The sequence below is a fragment of the Tachypleus tridentatus genome, chromosome 13 (assembly GCF_004210375.1).
Source record: "Tachypleus tridentatus isolate NWPU-2018 chromosome 13, ASM421037v1, whole genome shotgun sequence".
In the NCBI taxonomy this organism is placed as follows: Eukaryota; Metazoa; Arthropoda; class Merostomata; order Xiphosura; family Limulidae; genus Tachypleus; species Tachypleus tridentatus.
This window is the reverse complement of record NC_134837.1, coordinates 240,799,319-240,814,417: the sequence shown is the minus strand read 5'-3', so window position 1 is coordinate 240,814,417 and position 15,099 is coordinate 240,799,319. Positions and strand designations below refer to the sequence as shown.

The window sequence follows — 15,099 nt, the reverse complement described above, 5'->3', positions numbered from 1 at the left end:
AAAGGCTATCCAATCATTACTGTCCCATATGTTGAAATGATACACCAGAGAAAAGCCAGATATTCAACAGCACCCATCATCAAATTTATGAATTCTTTTGTTTCTTACTGAATAGTTGGAAATGATTATTAAAATTATTGTTAGTCCATTATCTCAGTAAGTCAGCATGATAAAAGATGTAGTTCAATAAAGAAAGGAAACATTTTTAGAGGAAATTTTATTTCTGCAAAAAAAATGAAATAGTGCAGATTTCAATAGGTGTTTAGAAATAATAAATCCCGTGACTTTAACACCATATGTGAACACCAAGAATATTGTACATGTACTATATAATTCTTAATACAAGTTTCATGAAGTTTGACTTATTTTATCAACACTTTTTAAAACAGTTTTTGTATTTGCAATAAAATCAACTACAATTTACTGCCTTTCATTGATATATATGTTATAGGCTGATACAATGATTAACATCTAACTACATAAACCAGGAAGGACTTAATTTCTGTAGTGCATCTTATTGTAACAGAAAAAAGTTTTCCATTTTAAATACATATACTAATGACTTTTATTCATATACACTTCTGAAATACATAATACAAAAATGAAAAGTACATTACTACATACCCTTCATTGAATAAAATGATGTATTTCATTAGAATAAATCTTACTTCTACAGGGAAGATTTTGATAAAATTCCAAGTGTTTTTAAAAAAACACAAACAGCTTTTCTGTTTTCAACAACATGCTACAACTGTTACATATTTGCCAGGTTAAGATATCTTTTCATTTATATTTTCTATGGCTTACAAATTTGATAATTTTCTTGTATTGACCCTTTATATTTAAAATGAAAGATGTTAAGATGCCTTTTTTTTTTTATTTTGGCATCCATCTCTTCTTGCGATTCATTTACACATTACTATATACATTCTTTATCTATTATTACAAACAAACTATGATTTTAAAATTATTTCAAATAGTCCTTGGAAACTTTCTTTTAAAAGTCAATGAAGTATGTTTATTTCCCTTTTAGATAACAATAAAAAAATATTTTATGTTGAGATTGTAATTACAATTTCTTCAATAGATTAACCATGATATATTTTATATACAAAATAAAATTATAAAAGAAAAAAATACTGGCTAAACCCAAAATAAGTTAATTCATTTTGCACAATATACACACATACAACAGGTACTCAGTCACAAAGAACACTTTAATAAAACAAAACATTTCTTTCTATAAATGTGCATTATTTACAATACATTTCAACTGGATTTAGTAAAATGCAACTGAATGAAGTTTCCAACATTTATTTAACAAACTTTGTCTTCATAATCACTATTCAAGTATTTGAAATGATCTCTATTTAATTTCATTTAGAGATTAGAATTAAAATTAGAAGGGAAACTCAGAATTCTCAAATTCTTTTGAAAACTGGAAACAATGACCATCAGAGTTCTTGTTTACACCAAAATCTCCAGCAGTTAGAGATGTAACCTTGGCTGTTGTGGTGAACATATCCTTTTCTCCACTCTTGAAGTGTTGTATTACAACAGATAAGCCAGAGTTGGAAACAAACCACAAGAAATGCCAGAGCAGCAATAAGGAGAGCATAGATAGCACTAACAAAACATATGGCAATGCTGAAAAAAAGAAAGAAAAAAGAAGAGTTGCCTTAGATAAATTTTATCATTTGTGAGTGTAACTACCATTGTTTCTATTGCAAACAATATTTTACATGTCACTACAAATACAAATATTGTGATTGTAACTATTTTATGGACAATAAATTTTACATCTTAGCAGCTCAAAATTCATACAAAACAATACCATGCAAATATACCTCATCACAATAACAGGTACAAGAAAGTACGTGTAATTTCAGACCATTCTTCACACCTAATACTTAGTTAAAAAAATATAAGGAGTAAAGTTAGAAAATGTGTAGAAAGAGAGAGCTAAGAGCTTGTAAATATAATTAAGTCACAGGATTAATTAAAAGTTCTTTTTTTTCCTCTTTCTACAAGAAAGAAGACACTAAATCCCTGAATGCACTATGAACATTACATCTACTCTTATTTTAATATTTGTAGCTTTGGAAGCCAATAACTGTATCTGCAAGCTACACCATGTATTAAATTTCAGAAAATAAGATTTACACAAGTATATATGAACATTTTCAAATCTGTTACAAAAATGCATTAATGTTAATGAACCCAGTATGAGAGGTACAAGTTCAAAACAAAGACTGCAATGCTGAAAACAAGTAATTAAAGCTACACATATGACTTAAACACAAAAAAATAAAAGGAATACAAGGATCTTTGTCATCATGACAGTTTTCCAAAAAAAGTCACAAATGTGAACTTGTGACACAAACTGATATAAATACACACCCCTGTATATTAACAGGCATAAATTTAAACCTCTCTACACAATTTGAGACCTAGCTACTGGTATTTTGTTTTTTTCTATATATTACATTTATCACTTGAAAAATTATATAAATAAACAAGGAAGTGCTGAGTATATGATGCAAGTAACTTCATATTGGTTTGTTCTAAATGTTCTACATGCTGGAACTTGTACATGTTAAAGCTCTCAGTATTGAAATGTTTCAATGAAAGGCAACTGTTTGCTTGTTCAATAAAGTATTATTATTATTTCAATATTTTATGTACCTCAACCATAAAAACACATTATCAGTGAACATACAATGTTGTTTTAGTGCTGGCTGTTAAAATAAAAATTTACTTGATTTTGTGTTGTGTAATGAAATGTTACAATTGTCACATGTATGTGAAAAAAATAGTCTGATGTACAAAAGTGTGACATACAACATTTACACTTGAACAAATCTAGTATTTGAACAACACACATTAGTTTAAGTATGGCATTCTCAAGATGCAATGACCACTGAGTGACAGGTATGTCAAAAGTTCTGCAATGATATGAGAAATAACTGAATCAGTTTACAAAGTAAATTAGTCACACAAAACTGTGAAATAATGTCACTGTGCACAGACATTTGGAATAAACAGCTAAATAAATTTTTTTTAAAGGTTAAACAACAAAATATAAAGAGTGTTAAACTTTTGCACTCAGTTTGTAATACAGTAGTAGATAACTTTAGGCTATCAAATTTGTACCTCTGTTTAGTTTATAACAGTAGATGAAACAACTTTGAGACTTTGACAACTTCTCTGATTCCAAGACTTAAGAAATCTAATTGATCAAGCTGAATTAAAATAACAACTCAGCTTGACCATCAACAAATCCCAGTTGCTCATCATAGATCAATGTCACAATTAAATTTCATGCAAGAAAACTCTTCCACCTGTTCTGTCCATCCACAAAAGAACATCTCTGGCCAAGCCATACACACATGCATTAGCCTGAACCTAATTATTGTACAACACTGAAACACATATACATATATACTAACACTTGCTGTGTGCAGCTTGTCTGGCAACTGGATTGAAACAAGCTAAAGTTTACTAATTTTGTTCCAAAAATGGTAACTAAATATAAGAAAAAAATATTAGAAGCTTTCACATGAATATATTTTGAATAAGATATTCTCAAGTTGGTTATGAATTAATAGAAATATGTCACTAAGTAGTAAATCATGCCATTCATATGATTGAATATCTGATACATAATAGTGTTATAGACATCACTGTAGAAATAGTATATGTTTTATCAAGAGATGACTAGGTAAGAGTCAATCTTATCTGTATAATGATTAATCACATCTAGTGCATTAATTGGGGCCAAATAATGGCTTCTTTCTCCAATTGAAATAAATGAAAATCTTCCCTTGTTTCTCAGACATACCATAGTGAGCAAATTGCAACAGAAAAAACAAATTTTATTTTCTTTAACTATTACATTTACAGTAAATTAACTCAAAATACTATACTTTTAGCACTGTTTAGGAAGTGGATTTTTATCATCCACTTTTTAATCTAGTCAAGACTTGAAATTAATGAGGGTCTGGAAAACAACAGCCCCCAAAAATATCTGCTAGGTAGCCATGCTGACCATTTAAAATCAAAAGTGCCATCAAATATTTGACTCCACATAAACTGAACTAAACATTTCTTAACCAAACAGAACTTACAACAAACCATTAGTGGTGCTTCCCAAACTTACAAACATTTGTCGGTCATGTACAGTTCACAAACTTTGTTATTTCTTTTGCCTGTGTAATGAAAGTTTAGCTTGAAGACATCTGTGCTAATTACACTGATGTATAATTTATATATTATGTATATCCTAACAAGCTGTGTATAAATGTAAAATTGCTTGATAGATAGTTTGGTTTGAAAACTTTCAAGTCCAGAAGGAACATGAAAGTTAACCAGGAGTGGTCAGAAACTAGAATTTTCTATTTGCCCCCACAGATTGAAGAAACCAAGGCTATATCAAGGATATTCACCTCAGTGTTGACACAAATGGATTACATGAAAGTAATAAATTCAGGTCTGGTTAATTAATTATTGATATGGGACAATAACATTTAAAACAAGTAAAAATAGTGATGTTTAAATGGGTTTTGGTTCATTAACATTAATGGCAAAAAAATAAATTGCTTTGATATAGCACATAAAGTGGAGTGGTCCTTCTTAGGATGGAGATCTTAAGATCCCAAGAAAATTTTGCTGTGGGTGAAAATGGGAGTATCTGAAAATTATTTATGCAGAATGGTACTTGCTTGTTCATGGCTGCAATGTGCCTTATTTAAAAGCTAGGTGACTCAGGACTCCATAATTTGTGAATTTTCTTTTTCTTCTTTGAATTTTATGCAAAGCTACACAAGGAATATCTGCAATGCACGATTTGTGAAACAGACACAAAAATATGAACATGCTCTGTACTGAGCACCTAAAAACATTGTAAATGGTAATAATGAATGAATGAGGAAATACATCAGTGGAAAGAAATGTTACTGCCATGTGGATGATGTGCTGGAATGCATCAGAAGTGTTTAATGTGGAATGGAAGTTCCATGCAAAGAACTTGGAATCTAGTCCCATCTGATATGGTCTTGCGATAGTTGGATTAGTACATTTTCCAGTCATTTTTTGTATGAAAACTTAAAATTTGTAAGCAATTATTAAAAACATAAATTGCATGACGAATAAAAATGGTTGTAGAATTCAAAGATTTGATCTATTATTTCCAGTAAGAGTATTGGTTTCTCAGTGATGAGAAATTGTGATGCTTTTAAGGCATTTTTGGTCTTTTCTGACAAAACATATTTTTTTATTTGGTTTATATTTTTAAGAGACATGTTTCCAATAAACAAATTAAAAACTCCAAAATAATGGAATCTCCCTATATTTTATGCTATAGCTCAATACATGTTAACTGCTTGATTAGGAAAAGACATTAATGGGGAACAAAAGAATAAATTACACTGGAAGTAATACACATATTTTCTTTTATTATTTATTTTGATTAAAGAAAGGTACTATAAAAATGGAACAAAAAATTACTGTTGTACCATGCATTAGAGAGAAATTAAAGATTATAGGAAATAATAATCGTTTAAGTGGTGTAAAAAATGAAATGGTTTGACTTGCATTTTTCTTTCATGAAGTAAGAGTTCTTCACAACATAATAAATTAAAATATGTTACCTTAAGTTTCAATTCATATCATATTCACTAGTTAATTCAGTGATTGTTCTGAGAGCCTATACAATAGAATAATGTTTAGAATATACTACAGGACTGACCCATACAATTGCTTGCAAAACCCTAAACATGACATGTTTAGGAGGCCTGGCTGACTTCCTAAAACAAAAGTTAATCATGAGCCCTGCTAATATGATCTTTCTTACTCTTTTGAGAATCTTTAGTGCTGTTGTTTGCTGAATCGTTAAAGTTCTTTTCAGGTTACATTTCTGTTCACCTGTACTTTTAACAACAAACTGAAACTGATATTTTAGTAACACTTATTTTATCCATGTTATGTATTACGTTAATTAAAATTGCTCCACCCCCTTTCACTGTATTTTTAATAAATCTAAATATGTAGCAAAAGGCAAATTTACCAATGGTTATAAAAATTATTCATGTTTTCAACAAAACTGAAAGAAATGCATTTAAAAAAAGACATTATTTAGAATGGCTTTATGGGCTTCAGAACTAATTGGCTCATTTTAATATGAAAAATACAAAAATTAAAAACAGGTAAAACAACTAATAATAAAAACTTTATAATTTAATTTAATAGCAAATACTAAGCATGAATCATTCATTCCATAACATTTATATCTATCAATCTATACTCCCTTGTCTTGTTAAATGCCAAGGAGGAGGAGTAGTTGTTAGCAGCCATAATATGCATATGTAGCATTTCAGTCAGTATTACACTCAAAACTTCACTGTCTTATCCTTCTTAATTTTGCAATAAAATTCATGCTTAAGCCTATTTTTCATCAAAATATATAAAACTATAAAGTTTGGCAAATGTTACCTAATTTGTTTTTACTTAGTGAATAAAAATATATTAAAATAAAACAGTTTTACTTCTAACAACCTAAGTTTTATATTTAGTAATTGTTCATTATAAAAAAACACAATTTAAAAAAAATTGTGTGTGTATTACTTCATTAATACTGATACTTAAACTTGCTGATCAGAATGAAGCTGTATTGTGCTGTTACACAAGTTTCATTTTGTTCACAAAAATGTTGATTCAGAAATTTCAAACAATTCAATGAACTTTAGCAAACACCGTAGGGCTTCTTGAAAAAAAAAAAATTAGATTTAAAAAAATTATCTGACCTCTAAATTAAGAAGTTATAAACTTTCTCTCCTACACAAATATAAACAGAAAGTGAAAACTTTTACTTAAATAAAGCATCTTATAAAGGTTAAAACATTAATTTTGGTGCGTCTTAATTGATAGTGACACGTCACAGAAGTGTACTTTTATAAAATAACACAAAATTAAATATGTAGCAGAAATTTATAAAATACTCATAACTCAAGACATTCAAGGAAGAATGTGAAATGAAGTGGCAATAAGAGAAAGAAAGTACAACCATAAGTATGGCTAAGTTCAGATCCATATATATATATACACCTGCTTCTAGATACTGTAAATGAAACATGAAGGTTACTGTTTTAGTATTTTACAACAAATGTAATGAACTAATCCAGAATACTCACTGAATGTCACCATACACATCATTACAGTTGTCTGGCAACAATATAGTTCCCCACATCAGTTTTGGGTGACAAATTGTTGTCAGTGTCAAATTAGCCCCATAGCAACAGGCTATTATCAATGCAAATAGGCCTATAATAAAATACCGGTGATTCTTAGCTCCAATACAACAATTTAACCTGCAAAAGAAATGTTTCATAGATAATAGTTTTATGCAAATATTAAGGACTGAATATAGTAAATATGTCAGTATTTGTATTCATCCTTCTATGCTTTTATCACAACATAAACAGCCTTAACAAGTTACTAGGGTTAACTTTTGGAGGCTACTTTCTTGGAACATTTTCTAGAAAGTTTATTAATTTTAAAAGAATGTTGAATGGAATTATTTCTAGCTTTAAAAACACACAAGAGTTGAGAGACCATGTTACTGGTACAAATCCTAGGGAAAGAAATTTTTTTTTATGTATATTTATACATGTAATTTAGATTAAACCTGGGCCAAGTGTAACAAGAATAATAAATCACACAAAATCAATATATAAGCAACATAACTGAAACTGCAGAAGAAATTAGTTATCACCTATCATGCTTTTCATTTCCACTAACTGATCAATAATTACATATAATTGCACAATCTTATTTCTATATTTACCATAACTTTAATCAAAAAGTAGGAGGGTAGAAACTGTAAGGTAAGATGTAGGTCCTGATTTTAAAAAGATTACCATATACTCAAACCAATCTAGGATATGTGCCTTCAGTGACTAAAGGCCCATAGAAGGAAGTGATAATCAGCTTCGGGGAGTACAGAATGACTTAAGATCTAAAGACAGGATATGCAACTTCTTTAACTCTCAAAAATACAGGAAGGTTGATGTGATGTACCTGTTGTATATGTTTATTCTATTTCAAAAAGCAATTGGATAAAACTATTGGAAACTTGACATGACATTTGTAGATATTATATAGTTCCAACAAAATAAAATATTTTTACATGACTTTGCAGGTTAGACACACCTGATATATTTTTAACAAGCAAGTAACTGCTTATCTTTGTTACAGATTCAATTACTGAGTTTTATCTACTCCTAAATTCTTATAAAGCTTTCCACTAAGTTTTTTTTTATTTATTGTTTAAGAAAAATACTACATGAAGAACTAGTGTTTGCAATAACTAGCAAAAAATCAACAATTTTTTACCATGCCAATATTATTAACAAGTCAATGTTTAAAAATGCCTAATTAGAAGGTTTGATCTAATACATTTGATAAGTTTAAACCTCTCTTAAATATGCATTTCCTTTCAGTAATTTTATTTGCCTTTTTCAGCCAGTAGGTCTAACAAATGGCAACATTTTCAGTGAAATGAAACTTGGTATAGTTATGTGCAAAATAAAGTGTGTAGTTTGGTGAAAACTATTCTAAAATATCTTTTTTCTCTAGCAACATATCACAAACTAAGCTTTTATCTCTGTGTTTTGATCTCTCCTGAACTAGGAGCCATACTTGCTCATACAGCTGAAACAAGTAAAAAAAAAAAAAAAAGTTTTTGTTTTGTGTTTAGATTGTGTTTAGCCTATAAAATTTCTCAAACATGAGACACAGGCTACAATATCACACTTTAACAACTAAGGTTAATAAACCTACACTTGTATTGAAGTTACAAGGTTCAAATGGAATTATTTTGCTAACAAATATTTGCACTTTACTCCGTGAAGGTTACGTGTATGAGTGCCATATTACACACTAAAAAACTTCAGCAAATTCACTAATGTTTATGTTTGGAACACATTAAAATCAACCCAAAATCAAAACATACAATCATTTTGGTTTCCTTTCTAATTTTTATGTACAAAATTAAATATACAAAACTTTCTCTTCAATAAATTTCAACTTAAAATGTATTTAAAAAATGTGTATAAGAATAATTACCTGTCTATTTTATATAACATTTTAATCAATGGTATAATTTTTCTTTATAGCACAGAAGTGTTAAAAATATTTGGATAGGGTTTAACTACAAATTGGCTACAGCAGGTCCAGTCTAACTGATGAATTCTTAAATAACACAAAATGCTACTTTGGCAGGAAGTTCTATAAGATGAAAGATAGATCTGAAATGCTATTTTTACACACTCCTAGTACAAAAACTTCACTAGACTAAGTGAAAAGCAACAGCTAACTTTACCAAAGTCAAATGTTATATATGATTATGTTGGTGCCGAGAGAGCTTTCCCCCTTCATGTGTATTAACATCTGAGCACTTAAACTTGTCAAAAGAAAACAATCAAAACAATAGTGCTGCTGATAAATAGTCTCAGGATCCTATGTGACATAGGAATGTTAAGATTATAAATTTTAAACCAATAATCAACAATACTGTTTACAACCTAGGTCTTGCAGTGCTTAATCTGCAACTTTTTAATGGCAATTAATATGTGAAATTCATAAAATATTAATTGTAATATCCATGGTTTTTTTAATTTTATTAAATTGTCAACCATTATTTCAGGTTACTGTTTTATTTAACACTTCTCATGTATATAATTTGTAATTGCCCATTTTTTAAAAATAAAAATTGTGTTTTAATGTAAGTGCATACAACTATCTAGATTCTGAACTTACAAAAGAACACTCATTGGAGTCAACTCCAGATAAAATACCAGTAACCTGTACTCATTAATAAATCTTCAAAAAACACATCTGTTCTTCTGATTTGATCTCACTATAAATGGCAATGTAAAATCTACTAATGTACATAAAATGTGATTTTGCAATATTTAGATTAAGTTTTTGAAAATATATATAGCATGTAATACAACTTTATCTTGAAGGAATTATATACAAGATTGTTGAATGGAATACAGTGTGAAACATGAAATAATTATTGCAAATGAAATAACTTATAACAGAAGGTAATACCTTAGCAAAGAAACAAATTAGGAAATACACATTTATATTTAGTCTTACTATACACATGTCTGTTAAAATCTGTCAATATTGGGAATGTATTACACATTCTCACAGTTAACAAAATTAACAGACATTAAATTTCAAATGATTTGTTAGACTATGAGGTACACAAACCATATATTCTAATCATAGTATTATTATAATAAGTGATTTTGATGGATTGTGTACTCTTCTACTATTCAATTGTCTTTTATGTCCTAATGAACATTACTGCACTGTCTCACTTTATAAAACTTACTTAAAGAAAAAGGAATACTGCAACAACCTTGTAAGTTTATACCAAGCATAGAATAATTAGGTTAATAATTTGGTGTATGTATAACACGTGTGAAAAGACATTGTTAAATGAACCTTAAGGTAAAAAAAAGTTAAAACTCACCATACACAATGATGATCTTGTCTTAGTACACAGTGATTACAAATACGACAGTGACAACACCTATCAGGTTGGTGGATTAAACATATTTTACATTTGGATTCATAATCTGATATTACTAAGCTTATGGAATTGCCTCCTCTTTCTTGTAGATCATGAATTTCAATGTTTCGTGGTTGTCCAGGGCCTAAGTTCGTTAAGTAGCCACAAACACACATCACACTTACAAAACACATTAAAACAAAGTTCTCTGAAAATAGTATTTCAAGATAGGGAATGACTTCAAATTGAAAAACTCCAAGAAGAAACAAAAATGAACACACTGTCCATGTTAAAAAAAAATAAGACTGTGGACGAATCCTTAAATATTTTATATATATACTAATCAATAAGAAAGGTAACAGTCCAAAAACTACAATAGTGGCTACCAAACCCTGTGCAGCAAGAAATAATGTTGTTAATAACAGTATAACTGCCAGCAAAACATCTGGATCAATCTTTCTAGCTCCATACCCATCACACCATGGTAATCTCAAACGATCAGCTACAGTGTCCATTATTCTTGAACAGGAATCCAACCGAACAGACTTGCATGTTATCAATCTGAAAATAAATTAATGTTGAAATCAACTGAACTATGAAAATAGTTATGTACAAATCTTTTATTAAGGATTTTTTTTTCAATTGCACAACTATATTTTAACTTCATCATTCATTAATACATGATGCCTTATTGCACCTCAAATATAAAAGGTCTGGTAATAAATGATTGAAAAAATAAAGGATATTTTAGTAAATACATTTATCTATAAATTCTAGAATGGAATTTTATAACTGTAAATGTTTTTTCTTTTAATAATTACCTACTTTAACTCACTTATGTACATGAATTTTCAACAGCACAAATATTTTTAACAGTTGTACAATTTGTAATTAAATGCACACTAAGAAAACCCCTGGTTATGTATAATACCAAATACTTAAAATTTGTAATATTTAAATGTACATATTCATACTCTCACATGTTAAAGCTGCCTGGGAGACCTCTTTTTCATGCATTGCTAATATCTCTTATTAAAACAAACAAACAGAAGACAATTTAAAATTGGCCAACTTAAATTCTTAAAAAAAACCTTTGAAATTACAATTCTTTAGGGGTCCAATCCCCTTTTTAACATTTTTCTTGCTGTTTAAAGTTGTCAGCTACCTGTTACTCATAAGCCCTTTTATAAAGTAATTATTTCTTTTCTAACCAAATTCAGAGCCTTCCTATAGTTCTGCAAATCTTCCATTTCATTTTTATCCTTCTTAAACTTATGGCATTCATCCTTCATTTTCTCCTTTGATCTTAAGTACATCAATTAAATGTGATCTTCCCTGATATCCTTTTTCTCTTTTTATGAACATGCTTACTTTGAATTGTTTTAAACAGTTTATTTTAAGAAATTGTCCAGTACTGTCCTATATAATTTTTAACTCATTGTGCAAATCACCACTGAGAAATTTTGTCTTGCAGCTTCAAACCTGGCTTACTGAAAATTAGACACTGAAATTTATTTATTTTTATTTCAATGTGCAGAAAAGATTGAAACCTAATTAAGCATTCTTATCCATCTGTTTTTTTACTTCACCACTTGCAAACAAATTTTGCAATTAACAACAAGTCTAATTGTTGAAGACTAACAATAAACAAGTATTAGTAAATGCACAAATAATTAGAGGTAGTTATATCATATTTCAAATATTCTTTGATAGGTAAATTTTACTTCTGGTCATTTATACTTGAAATACTAACATTGTGTCCATTAAATGCAACTTGGTGACACTTAAAAGCATCTTCACCAAGAGGTATTCATAACAAAAAAGATGTAAATACTATAACTCAGCTGTTTATTATTTTCACCACATGAAGGCTCATTATGTTTCAATAAATATTCTGAGTCATTCAATCATATTTACATTACTACTCAAAATGTGCTAAAATCAACATTGCAAGGATCAATATTAGTTCATATACAGCATCAGGATAAATGCTATGGACCTTTTGGTCTTTTGGGAGATGCACATGCTACAGGAACCACAGTGAATTTGAAATGTTTATAGTAACTGCCACACTACTTAGCCACTTCCTATCGAACATCGTGGTACTACATGCTAATACTGAACTCATGGAAGGGAAAAGGTGTTCCTTAGTATTTTTGAGCAATAAGACAGATTTTTGCAATTGGAAGAATTTTAAAATTCATTTGAAGAGTAGAAGTTTGGTTAAATTTAAATGTTTTGTTTTAAATTATGTTTTCTAATGAATTTCTTCAGAATTATTATTATATGCAAGTATAGATACAACAAAGCCTAAAAATTAATACTATTGTTATTAAGTAGACTTGTTGGCCATAAGTGAATCAGCCTGATAATGCAGTAGATATACCTGTAGAAACATCTCAGTTTAATGGCTTGAAGTTTGTAATTTGATATTTTCAATAACAGCATGAGAATGTGTGACATAGTCTCTGATTTTACCATCATATTACATGCTGTAAATGTTACAAGTCAATCTTTAATATTCTGAAACAATTGGCTTACCACTTGGAACAAATTACAAAAGTATACCCTCTAATCTAGGTCTACTTCAATTAAAATAAACGTTCCACTTTAGTTATCAATATATGTTATTTTATTTTTATATTCAGGAATTCCACGTGTAATTACTTAGTATTTATTATACTACATATATGTAGTTTGTTAATAAAGTGAAAGCATGTCGTTGCCTCGCTCATATACTTATCAAGTTCGAGCAATGATGTAAATTAGTTAGGACTAGTCACTACTGCAAGTGGTAGTAGTTATATATATATATATATATATATATATATATATCTTTATTACTTATCAGTTCCATCAAATTTGAAGTAAACTATAAAGGCACTATTACTAATAGTAATACAGAGGTTTACGTTTTACAACTGTTTACTTAAATTTGCTACTCGTAGTAGTTCTAATAACTGAGAATACACTAACTCTTTCTGTACGTTAGGCAACACTTACTGCAAAAAAATATTTTAGTCTATTTTGTACGCTAAAAAAGATTATGTCGTAACAAAACAGAAGGTCAGCTTACCTATCAAAGGATTCGTCTAAAGCTTCACAATCACAGCAAAATCCCATTAAATGACTTCTTTCTCCTTTATTATTAACATATTCGCAACAACACAAAACATTCTGTTTTTGCATCTTGTCAAATTTACTGTGATGTCATCTGGTATAAACTTATGTGAGTATTTGATAAAACTAATTAAACATACACATAAACAGAAAATGGTAATATTGAAATGTTAAGTAAAGAAATAAAAACTGCATCCACCAGTTGTATGTGTACATCTTTTTATCAATCCATTAGTTATTACTATTGATTTTATATATTTATTTTATTTCATATCTACTTTGTTCAATGGTTCTTCACGAGTTCGAAAAACAAACGAAATTTATTTAATTGGATGGTACAAAAATGTTATTAACATAGCGCATGGATATGTTAACTAACCTTACATTTTATACTGCATGAGAAATATCATATTTGTTTACTATTTAAATATTACTTAAGGTTTTAATGTGCCACTTTATTTTGTTTTTCTTTACTGTTTTGCACAGTAGTAGTATACATAAATACTCAATATACTTTAACCACTGTTAATAATACCTTATAACAGTATAAGCAGAAATAAAAAAAATAAAACAAAAGAATCAGAAGTGGAACAAACAAATGAGCGATTACTTCTCTGCATCTATGTAGCCCCCAATGGCACAGCGGAACGTCTTTGGACTTAAAACAAGAGAAAAGGGATTTTAATTGTTTGTTTTTTGAATTTCGCACAAAGCTACTCTAGGGCTATCTGTACTAGCCGTCCCTAATTTAGCAGTGTAAGACTAAAGGGAAGGCAGCTAGTCATCACCACCCACCGCCAACTCTTGGGCTACTCTGTTACCAACGAACAGTGGGATTGACCGTAACATTATAACGCCCACACGGCTGAAAGGGCGAGCATGTTTGGTGCGATGGGGATACAAACCTGCGACCCTCAGATTACGAGTCGCACGCCTTAACACGCTTGGCCATGCCGGACCTCTCTAACGTTTGTTCCCCAACTCATCAAATAATACAAATTATTTCTAAAGTAGCAACATTCTGTTCTCAAACAGCAACATCCAAGTCCTTAATATCTTTGCCCCCCAGTGGCTCAGCGGTATTTCTGCGGATTTACAACGCTAAAAACCGGGTTTCGATACCGTGGTGGGCATAGCACAGATGGCCCATTGTGTAGATTTGTGCTTAATTCAAAATAACAAATAACCTTAATATCTTCAGCTAGTTTAAATAATTCATTAGCCATATAATCATCTACGTCACTGATGTAATTCAGTAACAGCAAAAAGTCCCAACTTCACTTGTGACAGTAACTCAGTTTTACTGAATTCTCTGCCTTCTTTGTTCCAATCAGTTTTGTATCCATTGAGCCAATTTACCCCAAACACCTAAAGTAATGTAACAAGTCTTTTGCTTAACA

At 29.6% G+C, this 15,099-nt stretch overlaps 1 protein-coding gene across 4 annotated transcripts; it reads right to left on the bottom strand.

The window, feature by feature from the left end:
* Positions 1-202: 202 nt before the first annotated feature.
* LOC143240893 (palmitoyltransferase ZDHHC23-like) lies at positions 203-13,992 on the bottom strand. 4 transcript variants are annotated; one of them, XM_076484137.1, is made up of 4 exons: positions 13,656-13,984; positions 11,051-11,140; positions 7,188-7,364; positions 203-1,647 (listed from the first exon to the last, which is right to left on the bottom strand). In XM_076484137.1, exons 1-4 carry the CDS (start codon positions 13,766-13,768, stop codon positions 1,455-1,457), a joined length of 573 nt encoding a protein of 190 aa, XP_076340252.1. In that variant the 5' UTR covers positions 13,769-13,984; the 3' UTR covers positions 203-1,454. The 4 variants fall into 4 exon arrangements, with proteins under 4 accessions (XP_076340252.1, XP_076340248.1, XP_076340249.1 ...); XM_076484133.1 differs by having other exon boundaries at positions 10,541-11,140; positions 13,656-13,979; XM_076484134.1 differs by lacking the exon at positions 13,656-13,984 and adding an exon at positions 13,424-13,573 and having other exon boundaries at positions 10,541-11,140.
* Between the last annotated feature and the right edge of the window lie 1,107 nt (positions 13,993-15,099).

Bases quoted from the DNA above. Each gene is read 5' to 3' on its own strand.
- LOC143240893 (XM_076484133.1), bottom strand. From the start codon at position 13,768: ATGCAAAAACAGAATGTTTTGTGTTGTTGCGAATATGTTAATAATAAA. The intron at 11,141-13,655 runs GTAAGCTGACCT...ATTTATTTTCAG, and splicing joins TTAGACGAATCCTTTGATAG to ATTGATAACATGCAAGTCTG. The intron at 1,648-7,187 runs GTGAGTATTCTG...TCTTTTTTTCAG, and splicing joins GATGTGTATGGTGACATTCA to CATTGCCATATGTTTTGTTA.